Below are 16,852 nucleotides of genomic sequence, written 5' to 3' on the forward strand. Positions count from 1 at the left end.
GCTTGTACATCGACGTCACTCGGTATTGCTTGTAGCAAAATCTGCATCACTAAATCCATCCAGCTCGCTCCCACCATTCACATATCGCATACCTGTTACGGGGTAACAACAAATCGAGAGGACTCTATTGAGTTCAACGGATTAGGACAGAAGAAAGCGGGAGTTGGAGGCAGTGCTGCAGTAGGTAGGGACGGGTTTTCCCCTTTTGAGATTTCCCCACTGGGTTTGCTCAAAAGCGGTTTTTCACCTGTCCGAGTATGTACGTAGACGCTTGCAGCAGGAAGAGGACGAGGACAAGGATATCCGTAGACAGTATATAGTACAATCAGCAAAGTACTAACTTTGCTGATTCTTCAATATCATTATTTGGCTTCATCGATTGCAGAGGAGACACAATCCATTAGCACCAGAGACATCTAGACTTCTACGAGACCTCCATCGAGTTCAATCCAACCTGCGACTTAGTCGTCGTGTTTCTAGTACCGTTACAATACCGATTGTTCGGGTGTGTTTGAGATATTGTAAGACAGAAAGGACTGCTTCCCAATGAGTGATAGAGGGGTCACTTGAGAATCGACCGAGCAGTACAACCACATATGCAAGATCCGGTCGAGTTCCAAGCATAGCATACATGAGCGAACCAATGGCTGTCAGTGTCACGGTCCTGTCCTTGACAGACCTTGATGAATCAAAGACAGGTGGACTGCAAATGAACGCTAGCTTGGACAACGGCGGTTAGTATGTTGTCCGTAGACTTGTGATATGGTCGGACGACTAAGTGACTTGCGAAGGATCCGGGCAGGTCGAGATGACGATAAGGGTGTATGTGATAGTGTGGACAGGGGTAGTGATGGTGAGGGATGTGTCGGATGTAAGTAGTATGTCAAGATGAGGTCTTTTGCGAGTGGCAAATAATATTTTGATCCTTGAGAAAAGGAAAACTACAAACTACAAATGGCCTCCTTATATCCTTTTCTGAGGGATTTGTGATGTGCAAACTCGTCGTATGAATTCAGAATCATCCGGGTTGATCTCATGTGGATTCACACTGATATCATGTGGATTCATCCCAGAATCAGGTGAATCCATGCGGTCTCGTATGAACTCTGGTGAGTTCATGACGATTTCACACAATATTCAGGTGATTTCTGACTGAACCCATATGGGTTCAGGTGTATTCATGGTGAACTCATATGGTATCATGGTGAACTCATACGTTATCATGATGAACTCGTATGATATCATGGTGATTTCACATGTACTGATATGAACTCATTGGAATTCATATTGAAGTCGCATGAATTCAGTTGGAATGTGTTGAAATCACGTGAACTCGGGTCACGCTTGGTAGAGTCGTGACAGTCAGGTATCGAGCTTGATCGGTCGAGGGTTCTTCAGGCAGGCAAGCATGCAGGATTGTTTTGTCTTTCATGGGCGTGTTTTTTGGTTTGCAATCTTGCATTTTAAAACCTTGTGAGGATGGTGTCAATGTACTGAGTTTGGCACAGATCGAGCTGGCGCTTCGAGCGATCGCGCTTGACTTGTAAACCAAGGATGAAGTGCAGCTCGCCAAGATCTTTCATGTCATATCGCTTTGACATTTCGTTGATCGATCGCGCTTGACTTGTAAACCAAGGATGAAGTGCAGCTCGCCAAGATCTTTCATGTCATATCGCTTTGACATTTCGTTCTTGAAGAATTTGAGCGTGCTCAAGCGAGATGCAGCAATGGTGAGGTCATCCACATACACTCCAACAATGATCAGATCATCGAACTGACCTCAAACATAGATTGAGTGATCTGACATTGTTTCAACGAACCCGAGTGAGCAAAGTGTTGAGTCGAGTTCATGGTACCAAGCTTGAGGTGCCTGCTTGAGTCCATAGAGTGATTTGTCCAGTTTCCAGACCATCTTGTCATCTTGAGCAAACCCTTCTGGTTGTTCCATATAGACTACTTCATCGAGCGAACCGTAGAGGAAGGCAGTTTTTACGTCCAGCTGATGAAGTTCGAGATCGTGCATGGCAGCCAGTGCCAGGATCGTTCGAATGGATTGAAACTTGGCAACAGGAGCAAACGTCTCATCATAATCAATGCCAGGTTGTTGAGTGAAACCTCGAGCGACTAATTGAGCCATGAACCGATTGATGTCACCACTGGCAAATTGTCACGAACTATGTCGTGACACCTCGAATATCCCACCATCAGTGACCCTCCTTTGACCATCAAAACTCCTATGACGTCTTAACCTCTTCACCCTACACGTAACCTAGGACATCTGAGACCAACTGCGGCGAAGTACAACGGGAGAATAATGTATACAGGGGTCTAAAGCATAAGGATGGCGAAGTGCGGCGAAGTTAGACGGAGTTAGGGGTATCTAGGGACGATGGGAGCAGAAGTACGGCGAAGTTAGACGGAGTTAGGCTAAGTAGGGACAATGGGATCCGAAGTACGGCAAAGTTAGACGGAGTTAGGGTAAGTAGGGACAATGGGATCCGAAGTACGGCAAAGTTAGATGGAGTTAGGGTAGGTAGGGACAATGGGAGCAAAAGTGCGGCGATGTTAGGCGGAGTTAGTCGAAGGGGGGAGAAGTATGGCCAAGGGCTTGGGGAAGTTGGACGAAGTGCGTTGAAGTACGTCAAAGCGCGAGAGGGTTGGGTGAAGATCTAGGAGGAGTAGATAATATTAGCTGAGAAGATCGCTGAAGTTCTTCTGCAATCCTTGATTGTTGTCAGTAGTGAAAGATTGATAGAGATAGCTACAATATAAATCGAGATACATCGCCATCAGTAAAACCCCTTAGACAGAGTAACTACGTTGAAGTACGGCGTAGTTATATTCCTTTTGTTGTCTGCGCCCTCCTGGTTGGGTGAGACATCGAGTTAGAAAGCACCAAGTTAGCCGAGGTTCGTCGACCGTTGGTCTATTAGGAAGAAGTTATTCGACGGCCGTGACACAAATCTCTTGACCCTAAAAACCCATTTGCAAGTTACAATCCTGCCTCGAGCGATCGATCGAGGAACCAGATGATAGACCTTTGCCTTTTGAAGACAATTCATTTCATCCTGAGCAGCTAATTTCCATTGCTTTGAGTCGAGCGATTGGATTGCTTCTTCCCATGAGCAAGGCTCATCGAACGAGATGCGTGCCGCAAAGGCAGCGAGCGAGTATGGTGAGAAGGGGTTTGGCCATTGAGGGAGTCGAGCATCTGAAGGAGAAAAATCATGGTCGCCCGGTCAACCGAGGAAATCGTTCAGCTCGATCTCATATTCTGGGTACTGGGAGACAAGACCGAATGTTCGACCCGAGCGAGTTTGCATTTGTTCGGGTTGACGATCTTCCAGTTTGGGTGAGGGAGCATGCTCTCGAGCAAACCGGGGGTCTTCCTCATATTGCCAACCAGGGAATCAAGCCAGTTCGTTCGCTCTATTTTGCCCTTCATCTCCCACCAATTCCTCTGTTCCTGCCTCTCCATCTCCCACCTGTCCTCCTGCTCCCACCACTTCTTCATCTCCCGCCACTTCTTCATCTCCCACCACTTTGAACGCATCGAACGGGCTCGAGATGCTCAAATTACTTGTTTGAGAAGTGGGTTCAGGTTCAATCGATCTTGTTTTAGCACCAAGCTGTGCGTCAAGTAGAAAGAGCTTGTTCAACTCAGCGAGCAAAGGAGATGAGCGAAGCATTCTCTGTGGTGAAATGGATTCATCAAAGATGACATCGCGCGAGATGATCACCTTTTTGTCTTAATCGTCGTTTCTTCTTCTCTACTGACCGACGGTCGACAAACCTCGGCTAACTACGTCGTAGTGGGGCGTCGATGTCTCACTAAGACAGGGTACTCGTCGAGGAACTACGGCTAACTTCGCCGTGGTGATACGTCGAGTGGTAAATGATAAGATGATCGTCGATGAACTGCGGCTAACTTCGCCGTAGTACGTTGAACTGCTCGGTGGTCGCTCTCCTTAACTCGAAGGTTGTAGCTACTGAATATATCTCTCGCTACTGACAACAATCAAGGATCGCTGAAGAAGTTCAGCGATCTGTAAACTATCTATACTACTCCTCTCCTCTCATAGAACGTCTCTCAACTCCTGCACTGCCTCACGCTCAGTCCCCTTCGTTCAACTTCGCTGTACCTCGCCATATCCCCGATATCCTACTCCGCTCACTTCGACTAACTTCGCCTAACTTCCCCTGTCCTGCTCTCCCTCGGCTCCCTTCCACTAACTTTGCCGTAGTTCTCCGCTAGGCGAGGTTATCGTGACAAATCCCCCTTTGGTTCTCGTAACTTCGTCGTAGTTGGTCTCAGTGGTTCGAGTGGAGGTTGGTGGTGGTGAAAGGAAGGTCGGTGATGGTGAAAGGAGGGTCGGTGATGGTGGTTGTCAGGGATGTTACGACGTAGTTCGTGACACTTTTGAGCAAGTGGATCCCAGAGTCGGTACGCCTTCTGAGTAAGAGCATATCCAAGGAGACAGCACAAGGTTGCACGAGGTTGAAGTTTACTATCTCAAGCGCTTTTCCAAACGAGCGCCCAAGCCGCACATCCAACAACTCTGAGTTGAAATTGTCAGGCTTGATATGAGCAAACATCTCAAGTGGGGTCTTATTTTTGATCGAGCGAGATGGTGATCGATTCTTGAAATACACAACAGTTGCCATGATCTCTGCCCATAGAGTGACAGGAAGTTTCTCTGAGTGGAGGAGTGCAATTGTTCGTTCAACAATAGTTCGATTCGCTCGCTCTGCTACTCCATTCTGCTGAGAAGTGTAGGCAGCTGTGGTTTGGTGCTCTACATCAAGCGATGCGAGATAGCTTTCAAACTCCTTGCTTGTGAACTCTCCTCCATTGTCTGAACGAAGACATTTGAGTTTCCGCTCGCTAACTCGTTCTACTCGAGCGAGCCACTCTTTGAATCGACCGAATGCATCTGACTTTTGAGCGAGAAAGAACGACCAGGTATATCTTGAATGATCATCCACCAGTACCATCATATACTGTGCTCCTCCATCCGAGCGAACTCCCATTGGTCCGCAGAGGTCGGTGTGAACGAGGTCTAGGATAGCTTCAGCTCTTGATTCACTTGGTGGGAAAGGAGGGCGCACAATCATCCCCATGACACAACCTTCACAAACCTCTTTAGGAGGTGTCAAGCGAGTGAGGTTCCGTTGCTCATTCGACCGAAGAGCGATTTCGTGGCACTGGAGGATAAATGACCAAGGCGTCGATGCCAGATGTCCCAGGTCGTTCGAGTATTGCTGGCTTTGATGTTGTTGGTTGCCAGTGCAAGAGTAGTGGGTTTGAACAAGGTGGGTAAGATCCGAGCCATGTCCTTCAGATCGGTCATTCGATCAGACCATTCTCCAGCTTCCACCACATACACCTTATCTACTTTGTGCGCTCGAAGTACCTCAAGCTCACCTTTCATGACAGAGCACTTCCCACCACCAAACACCATCATTGCTCCGAGCGAGTCGAGTCGAGACACTGAGATGAGGTTAAATCCCAGGTCAGGTACATAAAGAACTCGACTAAGTCCTACCTTGTGATTGAGGTGATTGGTAAGATTGACCGAGCCGCACGAGCTCGCTGCAAGAGTTCTCCCTCCAGCAGTTGTGATTCGAGCAATCGACTCAGTTGATTTGAGGTCCTTCAACCAATTGATATCCCCACTCATATGTTCACTTGCCCCAGAGTCAAGGATCCATTGGCTTGAGCGAGCAGCAAGCGAGATCGAGTTGCTGTCGGTGGTGAGGAGGAGATGTTCAATATCATTGCACTCGAACGAGGCGATAGCTTGTGAGGCAATGGCAGCTGTCTCTGTTTCAGTCTTTACAGGAGCGGCAACCTCGTTTGATCGACCCTTTTCTTTCTTCCCCTTCCATTTCTTGGTTCTACCTCGCTCGTTCGAGGATGCAGAAACTGGGCAGTCTACCACCCAATGATTGACCAATCCACATCGAGCACAGGGATGTTCCCTGCTTGGTCCCTTCCCTGCCTTCTTCAATCCAGCATAGAACACCATGAGGGAGTCTTCGCTCGAACGAGTAGCTGAGGTTTGTCTAATAGAAAGTGAGGAAACTTGGGCTGCTAGAGCCTTGTCGTTCGTTCGGTTGTGCTGACCTGTGTTCACTCAAAGAATTTCGATCTTGATGTTTTCCACAGAGGGGGTATCATCTTCCTTCCAGATGCCATCAATGAACGAACTGAAGCGATCAGGAAGACCATTGAGAAGCACATTGACACAGAGTTGATCGAGATCGTACGAAAGAACTTTGAGATCACGATATTGAGCGAGCACTTTGTTCACCCATTCTTCAACATCCTCATCCTCTGAACACCTATTATCCACAAACTTCTTCCCCAGAGCGAACGAGTATTGAGCCCCACTAGTTCCATATGTCTTTTTGAGTGAATCATAGATTGTTTGAGCTCGATAAGCAGGGGAGATGGTGATGATGGTGGAAACCGGTCGATCGATAGAAGGGGGATCAACAGGAGATAGAAGGTGAAGATGAGCAGAGAGGATATCCTCAGAAGTGGAGTGGAGGATGGCTGCAGCAACTTTCTCATCTTGTTTGTTCCAGGCTTCGAGCAAAAGGGATGAGCCAGTGGAGGAAGTTGTAGTGGTAGCAGTTGGCGCAATGGTGGTGGGGAGAACAAACGAGTGAGTTCAAGTCATGAAGTGTTACGGGGTAACAACGAATCGAGAGGACTCTATCGAGTTCGACGGATTAGGACAGACAAAAGCGGGAGTTGGAGGCAGTGCTGCAGTAGGTAGGGACGGGTTTTCCCCTTTCGAGATTTTCCCCACTGGGTTTGCTCAAAGCGGTTTTTCACCTGTCCGAGTATGTACGTAGACGCTTGCAGCAGGAAGAGGACAAGGACGAGGATATCCGTAGACAGTATATAGTACAATCAGCAAAGTACCAACTTTGCTGATTCTTCAATATCATTCTTTGGCTACATTGATTGCAGAGGAGACACGATCCATTAGCACCAGAGCCCCTAGATTTCCACGAGACATCCATCAAGTTCGACCCAACCTGCGACCTAGTCGTCATGTTTCCAGTACCGTTACAAGTTGAAGAATCAGCCTTACGCACCTTGGGTCGAATTGGAGAGTACTGTATGCACACCAGAGGGAAAGCGCGGAAAATGATACCAGAAAAAGCGGAGTTGGAACAAGGGCTGGTCCCAGAGGAAGAAATACCAACAAGTTCTTCGAGAAGTACCATTTCACATGATCTCACTTCTACCACCACTACCCCAGATCCGCTGAATGAATTATCGCAGCAGTTGTCACAATTGTTAGCCATTATGACGATGCAACAAAAGGAACAAAATGCATTAAGGGAAGAACTGGCTACGATGAAAGCTGACCGACAGAACCAACAGCTACTCACATCGAAAGGGGCAAGTTCGATCGAAATCGAAGAAAACAAGCCGTGTTTGGAGCCAAAACTTACCAACAACGAACGAACAGGAAGAACCAGGTGTGCGGATCCACCTACCTTCAGTGGAGAACGAGGAGAATTGGACAACTTCCTTGCAGCATGCCACATGAACTTCAAATTCAAAGGGGCAGAGTACGCCACCAATCGCAGAAAGATCCTGTTCATGTACGGGTATCTTCGAGGCACCCCTCAAATGCTTCTAACCCCGGCCATAACCAATCCAAGTATATGGAATTCGACCGAATGGCTAGAGAGCTACGACAAATTTATCCAGCATTTACGAACTCAATTTGGAGACAGTAACATGGCAGGTACGGCTATGAGGAAATTGCAGGAGTTAAGACAGACTGTTACGGCCGCCGAGTATTTTGCCAACTTTGAACTTTGGTCCACACACCTTGGAAAGGTACCCGATGCAATGAAAATCGCCTCAGCCATACAGGGCCTGAAGGAAGAGCTACTGAAAGTGGTAGTGGTAAATCACACCGACCCTCGAACCAAATCGGACTGGATCTATTTCAAACAGCATGTGATAGGGACTGAGGAGAACCAACGGATGGCTGAAACGATGATTGCAGCGAATCGATGGGCTGCTAGACGCAAAAATGAGACGACCTGGCTTCCCCCTCGATCGAATTCGATGCGATTGGATACTAGTCCGCCCAACCCGGTAGAACGCCACTCACAATCGACTGGTAGAGGACCCTTGCCCGGTGGAAAACCAGGGATGATGAATTATGGTCCACCAAATGACCCTCCGGTCACTTGGACAGAGGACGGAGGACGTCTCAGCGAGAACGAAATGACTTGGAGGAGGGAGAACCGACGTTGTCTCAAATGTAGAAGTCCAGAACATTACGCCAACAACTGTCCAAATGGAGGAAATACGAGGAACAACATTAGGGGATCCCCAAACCCGCATAGTTCACCAATTCCTAGTGGATCGAACTTGATCCCAACTGGATACAAAGGGCCATTAGTTCGAGGAATGGCGGTGACCTTTGAAGAAGAGGGAAACGAATACCTGGCCTAAGTGATGCGACCACTTGCGGCCAGGATCTAACAGAATCGCACAAAATTCAACTACCAATAGATCTCAGTAATGACTCGGCTATAATATACATAAAAATACAGACAGAAGAAGATACCCTACGATTTGGAATGTTAATTGATACCGGAGCTACCGGAAGATACGTACAGCCGGCCTGTCCATTATACCATTTATTCCCAAAGAGACAGTATCAGGAACCACGGAAGATCAGGTTCCTCGATGGAACAACCGCCACGTTAGTGACCGAGTATGTAGAAGCAGAATTGGATTTAGGAGAAGGACTCAAAATTGCGACTCGATTGGATGTGATGGCATACGAAGGCCCCGAGGTACTGGTGGGATTGGACTTCTTGAAACAGTTTTGGGCAAGGATCGATTGTGGAAAGGGATTGATCGAGTTCGACGGAATCGGACAGGATAACGGTTGAAAGTATCCAAGATTGGAGGAAGGATTGGTAAGAGGAACGGCGTTGGAAAAAGGAGAAGATGAAATGAGCGAAGAAGAGTTACGACAAGTCATACCGACACAATGGCACCAATACCTGGAGTTATTTAAAGTGGAACGGGCCAGAAAACTACCACCAAGAAGAGAATGTGATCACGAGATCGAATTGACCCCCGGAGCAGAACTAAAACCAGGTCCAATCTACCAACTGGATGAACATGGGGACGCATTCCTAAAGCAGTGGATCAATGACGGTTTGGCCAGTGGCCACATACGAAGGAGTAAATCACCTTATGGATCTCCTGTATTCCTGGTTCCAAAAAAGGGAGTGATTCCCTATCGAGTGGTAACGGATTATCGGGCGCTTAACAAGGTAACCGTTAAGGATTCATACCCAATGCCACTCATCTCGACACTACTCGATCGACTTCAATTAGGAAGGATCTTCACTAAACTTGATTTGAAAGGGGCTTACCAGTTAGTCAGAATAAAGGAAGGAGATGAACATAAAGCTGCCTTACGAACAAGATACGGCAGTTTCGAGAGCACAGTCCTAAGGGATGGGTTGTGTAATGCACCAGCCACCTTTCAGAACTTTCTACACAACATGTTTCACGATCTACTTGACGAAGGGGTAATAGTTTATATCGACGACATCACGGTATACTCCGACACGATCAAAAACCATCAGATAATTGTCCAAAAGGTGTTAGATCGACTACTTGAAAACGATTTGGTCGTCAGTCCGAGGAAATGCGAATGGAGTTCAAATGAAGTGAAGTTCCTGGGGTATGTAATAGGACACGAACGGATCGAAATGGATCAAGAAAAGGTGAAAGCTATTCTAGAATGGGGAGAACCCATGACAGTCCGGGATACTCAAGTGTTCTTGGGCTTTGCGAATTTCTATCGGAGGTTTATCAAGGGGTTTTTGCATATTGTGGGACCTCTCACACGATTGACCAGGAAGGATCAAGCTTGGAACTGGACACAAGAATGCCAAAAGGCTTTTGACGATCTAAAGAAAACATTCACCACAGCACCAGTACTTTGACATTTTGATAGAACCCGACCGACTTGGATCGAAACCGATGGATCCAACTGCGCGATAGGTGCGATAGCGTCTCAAAGATTCCCTCACCCATCAATAAAGGGAACCACCGAACTTCACCCAGTTGTGTACTGGTCTCGAGCAATGACACCCTGTGAACTAAACTACACGGTAGGAGAGAAAGAATTACTAGTCATCATGGACTGTTTGGTCGCCTGGAGGCCCTACTTGGCCAACAGTAGTGATGTTATAAAAGTCATTACAGATCACAAGAACCTAGAATACTTCCAAAGCAAACGACAACTAAATCGAAGGCAGATGAGATGGTTGGAAATATTGGGAGACTTCAACATAGAGATCACTTACCGACCAGGTAGCAAAAATGGGGGAGCAGATGCTCTGACTAGACGAGGAGATTATCATCCGGGAAGAGGGAGTAGCAAGGACCCAGACCTAAACAAAGGTAACTGGCTACAATTGCTACCGACACACGAACAAATTGGATCGAATTCAATGGACTCAGAACACAAAGGACCAAGACACATAGTAAGAGGAGCAATCCGGGAAGACTCATTATTCGGACTCATCAAGAACGGACTGAAAGACTCAGAAGACATAGCAAACATACGACAACTAGGACCACAAATGACACAGACACATAGCACACAGAGCACACAGAGCACACAGAGCACACAGAACACACAGAACACACAGGACACACAGAAGACACAGGCTAGCAACGAGACACCAATAGTATCATGGACACAGAGCGGATTACTCTTGTACAGAGACAGAGTAGTCATACCAGAGGGACAGGCAAGATTAGAAGTAATGAAAGCAAGACACGATTCGATACTAGTGGGTCATCCAGGAAGAGACAAAACTATCACCATGGTCAAAGAGGACTATTACTGGCCACATTTGGACGAGTATATTGCGAAATACGTAAAAGGATGTGAGATCTGTAACCGACATAAGACTCATCGACATCAGCTGTATGGACATCTAGTCTCTTTACCAGTACCCACACTCCCGTGGACAGATATCTCTATGGATATGGTGGGACCCCTACCAAAATCGACCGAGTTCGACGCGATACTAGTGATAGTCGATTGACTAACCAAGATGGCTAGATTTATTCCATGTACAACTGGACTAACAGCGAACAAAGTGGCCGACATCTACATCAAGGAGATCTTTTCAAAACATGGAGTACCTCGAACAATTGTATCAGATAGGGGAACTCAGTTTACAGCGGAAATTTGGAAGGAAATATGTCAGTTCTTAGGAATAAAGAACTTATATTCAACTGCGTATCACCCTCAAACAGATGGACAAACTGAGCGAGTAAATCAACAGATGGAAATCCTGCTCGGAATGTATGTAAACTACAACATGGACAATTGGGATCAACTTCTACCAATTGCTGAGTTCGCTTATAACTGTTCGCCACATAGTAGCCACGGTCTGTGTCCTTTTGAAGCCTGTTACGGCTATGTGCCACACTACGACATCCATTCGCACGATATTCAATCAAAGTCAAACAAGTTGGAGAGGAAATGGAGAGATATGGGAGAATTACATGCGGCTGTTCAAGAACAGGTCAGGATGGCTAATGAGATTAGTGCAGAATACTACAACAGGAGGCACAAGAGTATACCAGAAGAATTCAGAAAGGGAGAACAGGTACTACTGAGTACGAAGTATCTTACGACGGAAAGACCCAGTCGAAAATTAGAAGCAAAATACGTTGGCCCCTTCAAGATCATAAGGAAAGTGGGGAAAAATGCTTTTGAATTAGATCTACCTCCATCAATGAAAGTGCACAATGTCTTCAATGTCACGCTGTTGGAACCATATCCTAAGGACATGATACCAGGTCGACAGATACCACCCCCACCACCTGTAGTAATTAACGGCCAGGAAGAATTCCATGTGGAAGCAATTGTGGACAGCAGAATTCGACGAGGAAAAGAAGAATTCAAGGTAAAATGGTTAGGATACACAGGAAACGCGGCCTATGACTGGGAACCACGAGAAAATGTAGAGGAGTTGGCCGTTTTTGGTGAATTTGTGGAAAAAAGGAAAAGGGACCCCAGAAGAAAGTGAGAATTCAATCAAGATCAACAAGACTGGGTTGGAAATGAATGCATACACAGGAAATATAGCTACAAATAGAGAGATATAATCACACTAGAAATTGGAGGTGGTGGAATTGGCTCGGGGACGAGGGGCCGAAGCGGGAATACGAATGACATTGCGGGGAAGAGGAGTATGGGGAGAAGAGGATGGACCGGCGACTGGTTGAGAGGAACTCAATCCTGTAGGATCACCAGTAGAAGTAAGATGATCCAGAGTTTCATCGGCAGTAGGAGGAGCGTAGTTGGCAGAAATAAGATGGAGAGATTTGTAGAGATCCAGATGTTGAGAGGGGAGAGGAAGGAGAAGGGAGGTAAAGAGATGGATGTAACCCGAAAGTTGGGTCAGACAGGCGGATTGATCATGGGCAGGAAGGGATCGATAACGGACCGAAGCCGCACAGAGTTCGTGCTCCAGGACAAAGGTAACCTTGGAAGTAACCGTTCTTGCTCCCACAACGATACCCTATACATCAACATCGACCAAGTTTGAAGGAAATAGACAGGTACCTCACGAAATTTGGACTCAGGATTGTTGGTCTTCACCGAACATTTTGAAGTACCCTTAGCAGAACATTCACCGCACACACCACCGACTGGATTGCATCAACATCGAAAGAGTCGCAAGAAGAACTTACGAGGGCCAAAACAAACCAACACGAAAGTCTTCACCACCATCGAGACGACGTTGACAATCGGTACAGAGCTCACCCTCTAGCCGAACAACAGCACCATTTTTGTTGCGGAGGCGCCAACCTTGGGCCAAACGATCGAGCTAATGATTAGAATCGATGAAACTCGAGAGAATTCGAGGCTTACAGCGTTCTTAAACCACTTTACAGTGGGCTTGATGGCGTTGGTTTCGCGGAAACGATCCAGAGCTTCGTTCTTCAACGCAAGACAAACAGAGGAGAAGGTCATGCTGGATCAAAGGGTAGCTAACAAGTCAGAAGCGAACAGAACTCGGTGGAAGTCTCACCGATCTCGGAGTCCTTTCAATCCTGGAGCAACTTAACCAGTTTGTCATTGACCGGAACCTTACAAGGGGCGTGAAAAATGTGTCCAAGTTCATGGGGAAGCTCGACAAGTCCCTCTGAATAATCAGACGGTGGCACAGGGGACTTATTACCAGGAGAATTTTGATTCTCGACAACGGTGCCGTGTTCGGATTCGACGGATTTGGCGGGAGATAGGTTCTCACCAGTGGCAGATGGCCCAGCACCCCCTTCGAAGTCAAAATATTGCTCGATGACCTGGTCATCGAGATGAGACGATTGTTGATCGCGAGAAGGACCGGATTGATATCGATCCTTAATGGTGTCGAGAGCCCTTCGAGAAGCGTCAACCGTGGGAGTCTGGGTAGTACCAGGAACTTGGGAAGTAATTCTCATTCTTTTCGTTTGACGCATGAGATGTTCGGGGTCGACGTCGGGTAAAATTGCCAAGGTAGAGGCCCGAGTGCGACGAGAAGACGAAGAAGGAGACAACTAATCTCGTCAGCCAAGTAAGAAATAGAAAGAAGTACATCAACTTCGAAAGGAATTGCTTACAGTGCGCTTATACATGCTCACAGACAGGTCAGAGTTGGAAGGATACGCTAAGATATGGGTAAGATATGGATGGATAATGGTAGATAAGTAAAAAGAACGACAAACAAGAGAAAAAAGAAGGAATGAGGAGGAAAGAAGAAGAGAGAGGTGAGAAAGAGACTTGGTCAGTAATTTCTCAATCACATTGGAGGTCCGTGCGGGTGACGCGTTTCATGGCAACCGTCACACTACGCGTAGGTATGACGTCAGGGCGCACCAAAGGTGTCTCAGAACAATCCATGTGAATCACTTGGTTACAGGACTCAGGATCCTCGCCGAGGATCCTTGAGACAGGGGGGGAAACTTGTTACGGGGTAACAACGAATCGAGAGGATTCTATCAAGTTCGACGGATTAGGACAGAGAAAAGCGGGAGTTGGAGGCAGTGCTGCAGTAGGTAGGGATGGGTTTTCCCCTTTCGAGATTTTCCCCACTGGGTTTGCTCAAAGCGGTTTTTCACCTGTCCGAGTATGTACGTAGACGCTTGCAGCAGGAAGAGGACAAGGACGAGGATATCCGTAGACAGTATATAGTACAATCAGCAAAGTACCAACTTTGCTGATTCTTCAATATCATTCTTTGGCTACATTGATTGCAGAGGAGACACGATCCATTAGCACCAGAGCCCCTAGATTTCCACGAGACATCCATCGAGTTCGACCCAACCTGCGACCTAGTCATCGTGTTTCCAGTACCGTTACATGAAGAGAACAACTGTCAACCTCTGATGCCATACCAGGTAATTTTCTTTCCCAGTGAGCTTGGGCACAGTGTCGAACGATTTGGAGAGATCATTGGACGACATGATGGGGTGATGATGCTGTTATCGAGCGAGATGGGGACAGGACGGGACGAGTTCGATCTAGTCGATGTCAGTTGAGTTCTCTATGTATGTGGTGGTCAGCCGTTCGAACGAGCAAGAAGACAATGACGTTCAAGTGAAGCGACTGTTGGTATAAAACCTAAGGCTCGTTGCACTCCCACTCACACAGAAGGCTAGTCTTCCTGACTTCCTATATATACTCCAGCAGTGACAAGACGAGCGAGGAGGTCGGTCGGTCGAGCTGGTTGAGTGAACAAGTGAACAAGCAATGGGTAGATTATGCTTGCTGAATTCACTTAGTCGGTTAAAGCACGGGTCTCATAATCAGTGAAGACATGAACGAATGAACAAGAAGAAAAGTTTCAATGCGCATAGCTTAATCGATTCCTCCAACACTACCCTCAATGTGATGCAGATTCCTACATACTCGTACTCAAATCACGTTCTCGTCGTACAGATGATGACAGAAGACCATGCCCTAGTCTGATTGTGATCATTTGATAGGCTTTTCTCAGCGGACCCTTCTGTAATACACCATGACGGGAGCCACTGGCTGACGTGCCCTTTCGCAATCCTGCCGGGTCATTAATACGATGCTCTCCGTGCCCTGAGTGCGATCTTCCTTACTGGGATCAAGGCTGCGGTAGTCTCCTGTCTTAAAGCGATATTCTGTGACAAAAAGCTCTTCCCCGGCCAATCTCTGCAGAATGGTCTCCTTGAGCTTGTGCCACACTGAATTCTGAAGCGCATCCATAGAGTTCAGGCTGACAGGCTGAGTAAGCTGTACAGCGGTTTCAAAGTCATCTTGTGTAACTCGTCTCCCCAAAAGAGGTTCACTTCTCCTCTGACTGTTGTCAGGACCACCGTTGAATATGTTTGATATGACCCCTGCGGCATTGGTATTTGGCTCTAAATCAATAATCGTTGCCACCGATTGCTGTTCGCAGGTGCAGAGGTAAAAAGGGTTACCTGGGCCACGCTCCAAAGTAAAAGAGAGCTGGTAGTTGAGATCTGATGGGTCAGGGGTGACTGAGAACCTTATTGCAGGTCTTGCATTGCGGTGATGGTGATGTTGCATGGTGTATACTTAGGTGCGAGCTGAGAGTAGTGTCTCCTTAGAATCTGTTAAGTTGGTGATTTGAGTGTAGAATCAAATTGAGAAAAGGTGTATGTGTGGCAAAGAGAGATCCCCCATACATCCATGTATATATATATGTCTAGATTCTGCATAGCCTTAGAGCCTGGGAAGTACATAGGTTGAAGACTGAAAGTGCTAACTTCTCACCTCAAAGGTGATATTCTAGCCGTCTACATTTCAGATCCGGATCCTTTCTTCCGCTTCTCACGTCATCAAGAAGCCTACCTAGATCTCAAACCTAGAGTTCTCACATTCCCTCAAAGTGTGTGAGAGCCTCTCACTGCTCCCAAAGTGGAAATGTAGTCAAAGAAGCAACCGGGCGTGACGGAAAAGGAGGGCTCGAGAAAGGGAAGATTCTTCTTGATGTTGAGTTTCGATCGCTGAGCGTCCACGCCGTGGTCCTGTACGAGTGGAAGAAAGGATCCTATCACTTAGCGAAAGTTTTAGTGGTACTCGTCCTCATAAGCCTCTAAGAAAAGTTCGGCTTTGAGTGAAGGAGGAAGGTTCATGTCACACACGAATTCGACGTCCATTCCGAGTTTACCGGATTGATGGTTGATGGTTGATGGATTGATGGAATCGTGGGTCCTTTGATGATCAAAGAATGTGACAAAGTTGAGGGTCTTCGTACCTGTAAATGAAGCTTTGTTGGAATCTTAGCTAGTATGATGGGAAAAGTACGGGTAGGTTCTTGATAGAAGGCTAGTAGTCGATGGCCGGTAACCCGTTTCGTGTGGTCTCTCCTTTCGACTAGTCGCGATGGTTCGTTTACTCCACAAGCTTTGGTACTCGTTGCCACTAAATCCATTCTTTTCCGCTTTCGAGAATCATTCTTCTCTTCCTGATTTGGCTACTACCATAACTCATTGTCATGACCACGTGCGTCGAAGTTGCTAGTTCGGGTAATATCCAATCACCTCCATTACCCGCCACCGATAAACACTACCAGCCACCCTTATCTACATTACATTCTCATTCCATGTACATAAGGTAGTGCATAGCTTAGAACAACTTCGATGAATGTATCTTGTCTGTCTCAACATACAAGTTCTCATATACATTTGCCAAACTTATCTTTCACTCCTCGAACTACTTGCTTCGATCCTCGTATCCTCTCGCAACTAGTTCAAGTCCCTACAAGTAGCTTATCACCCTCG

At 46.9% G+C, this 16,852-nt stretch overlaps 2 protein-coding genes across 2 annotated transcripts; both read right to left on the reverse strand.

The window, feature by feature from the left end:
• Window positions 1–12,201: 12,201 nt before the first annotated feature.
• Window positions 12,202–13,711, reverse strand: TREMEDRAFT_62471 (uncharacterized protein; the record flags this gene model as incomplete). The annotated part of the gene is made up of 4 exons (XM_007004669.1): window positions 12,202–12,612; window positions 12,966–13,034; window positions 13,163–13,633; window positions 13,697–13,711. The coding sequence occupies 4 exons, from the start codon at window positions 13,709–13,711 to the stop codon at window positions 12,202–12,204; spliced, it is 966 nt and encodes a 321-aa protein (XP_007004731.1).
• Window positions 13,712–15,068: 1,357 nt separating this feature from the next.
• TREMEDRAFT_62472 (uncharacterized protein) lies at window positions 15,069–15,635 on the reverse strand (the record flags this gene model as incomplete). The annotated part of the gene is made up of 1 exon (XM_007004670.1): window positions 15,069–15,635. The coding sequence occupies one exon, from the start codon at window positions 15,633–15,635 to the stop codon at window positions 15,069–15,071; it is 567 nt and encodes a 188-aa protein (XP_007004732.1).
• Window positions 15,636–16,852: the final 1,217 nt, after the last annotated feature.

Source organism: Tremella mesenterica, assembly GCF_000271645.1.
Source record: "Tremella mesenterica DSM 1558 unplaced genomic scaffold TREMEscaffold_5, whole genome shotgun sequence".
Classification (NCBI taxonomy): Eukaryota; Fungi; Basidiomycota; class Tremellomycetes; order Tremellales; family Tremellaceae; genus Tremella; species Tremella mesenterica.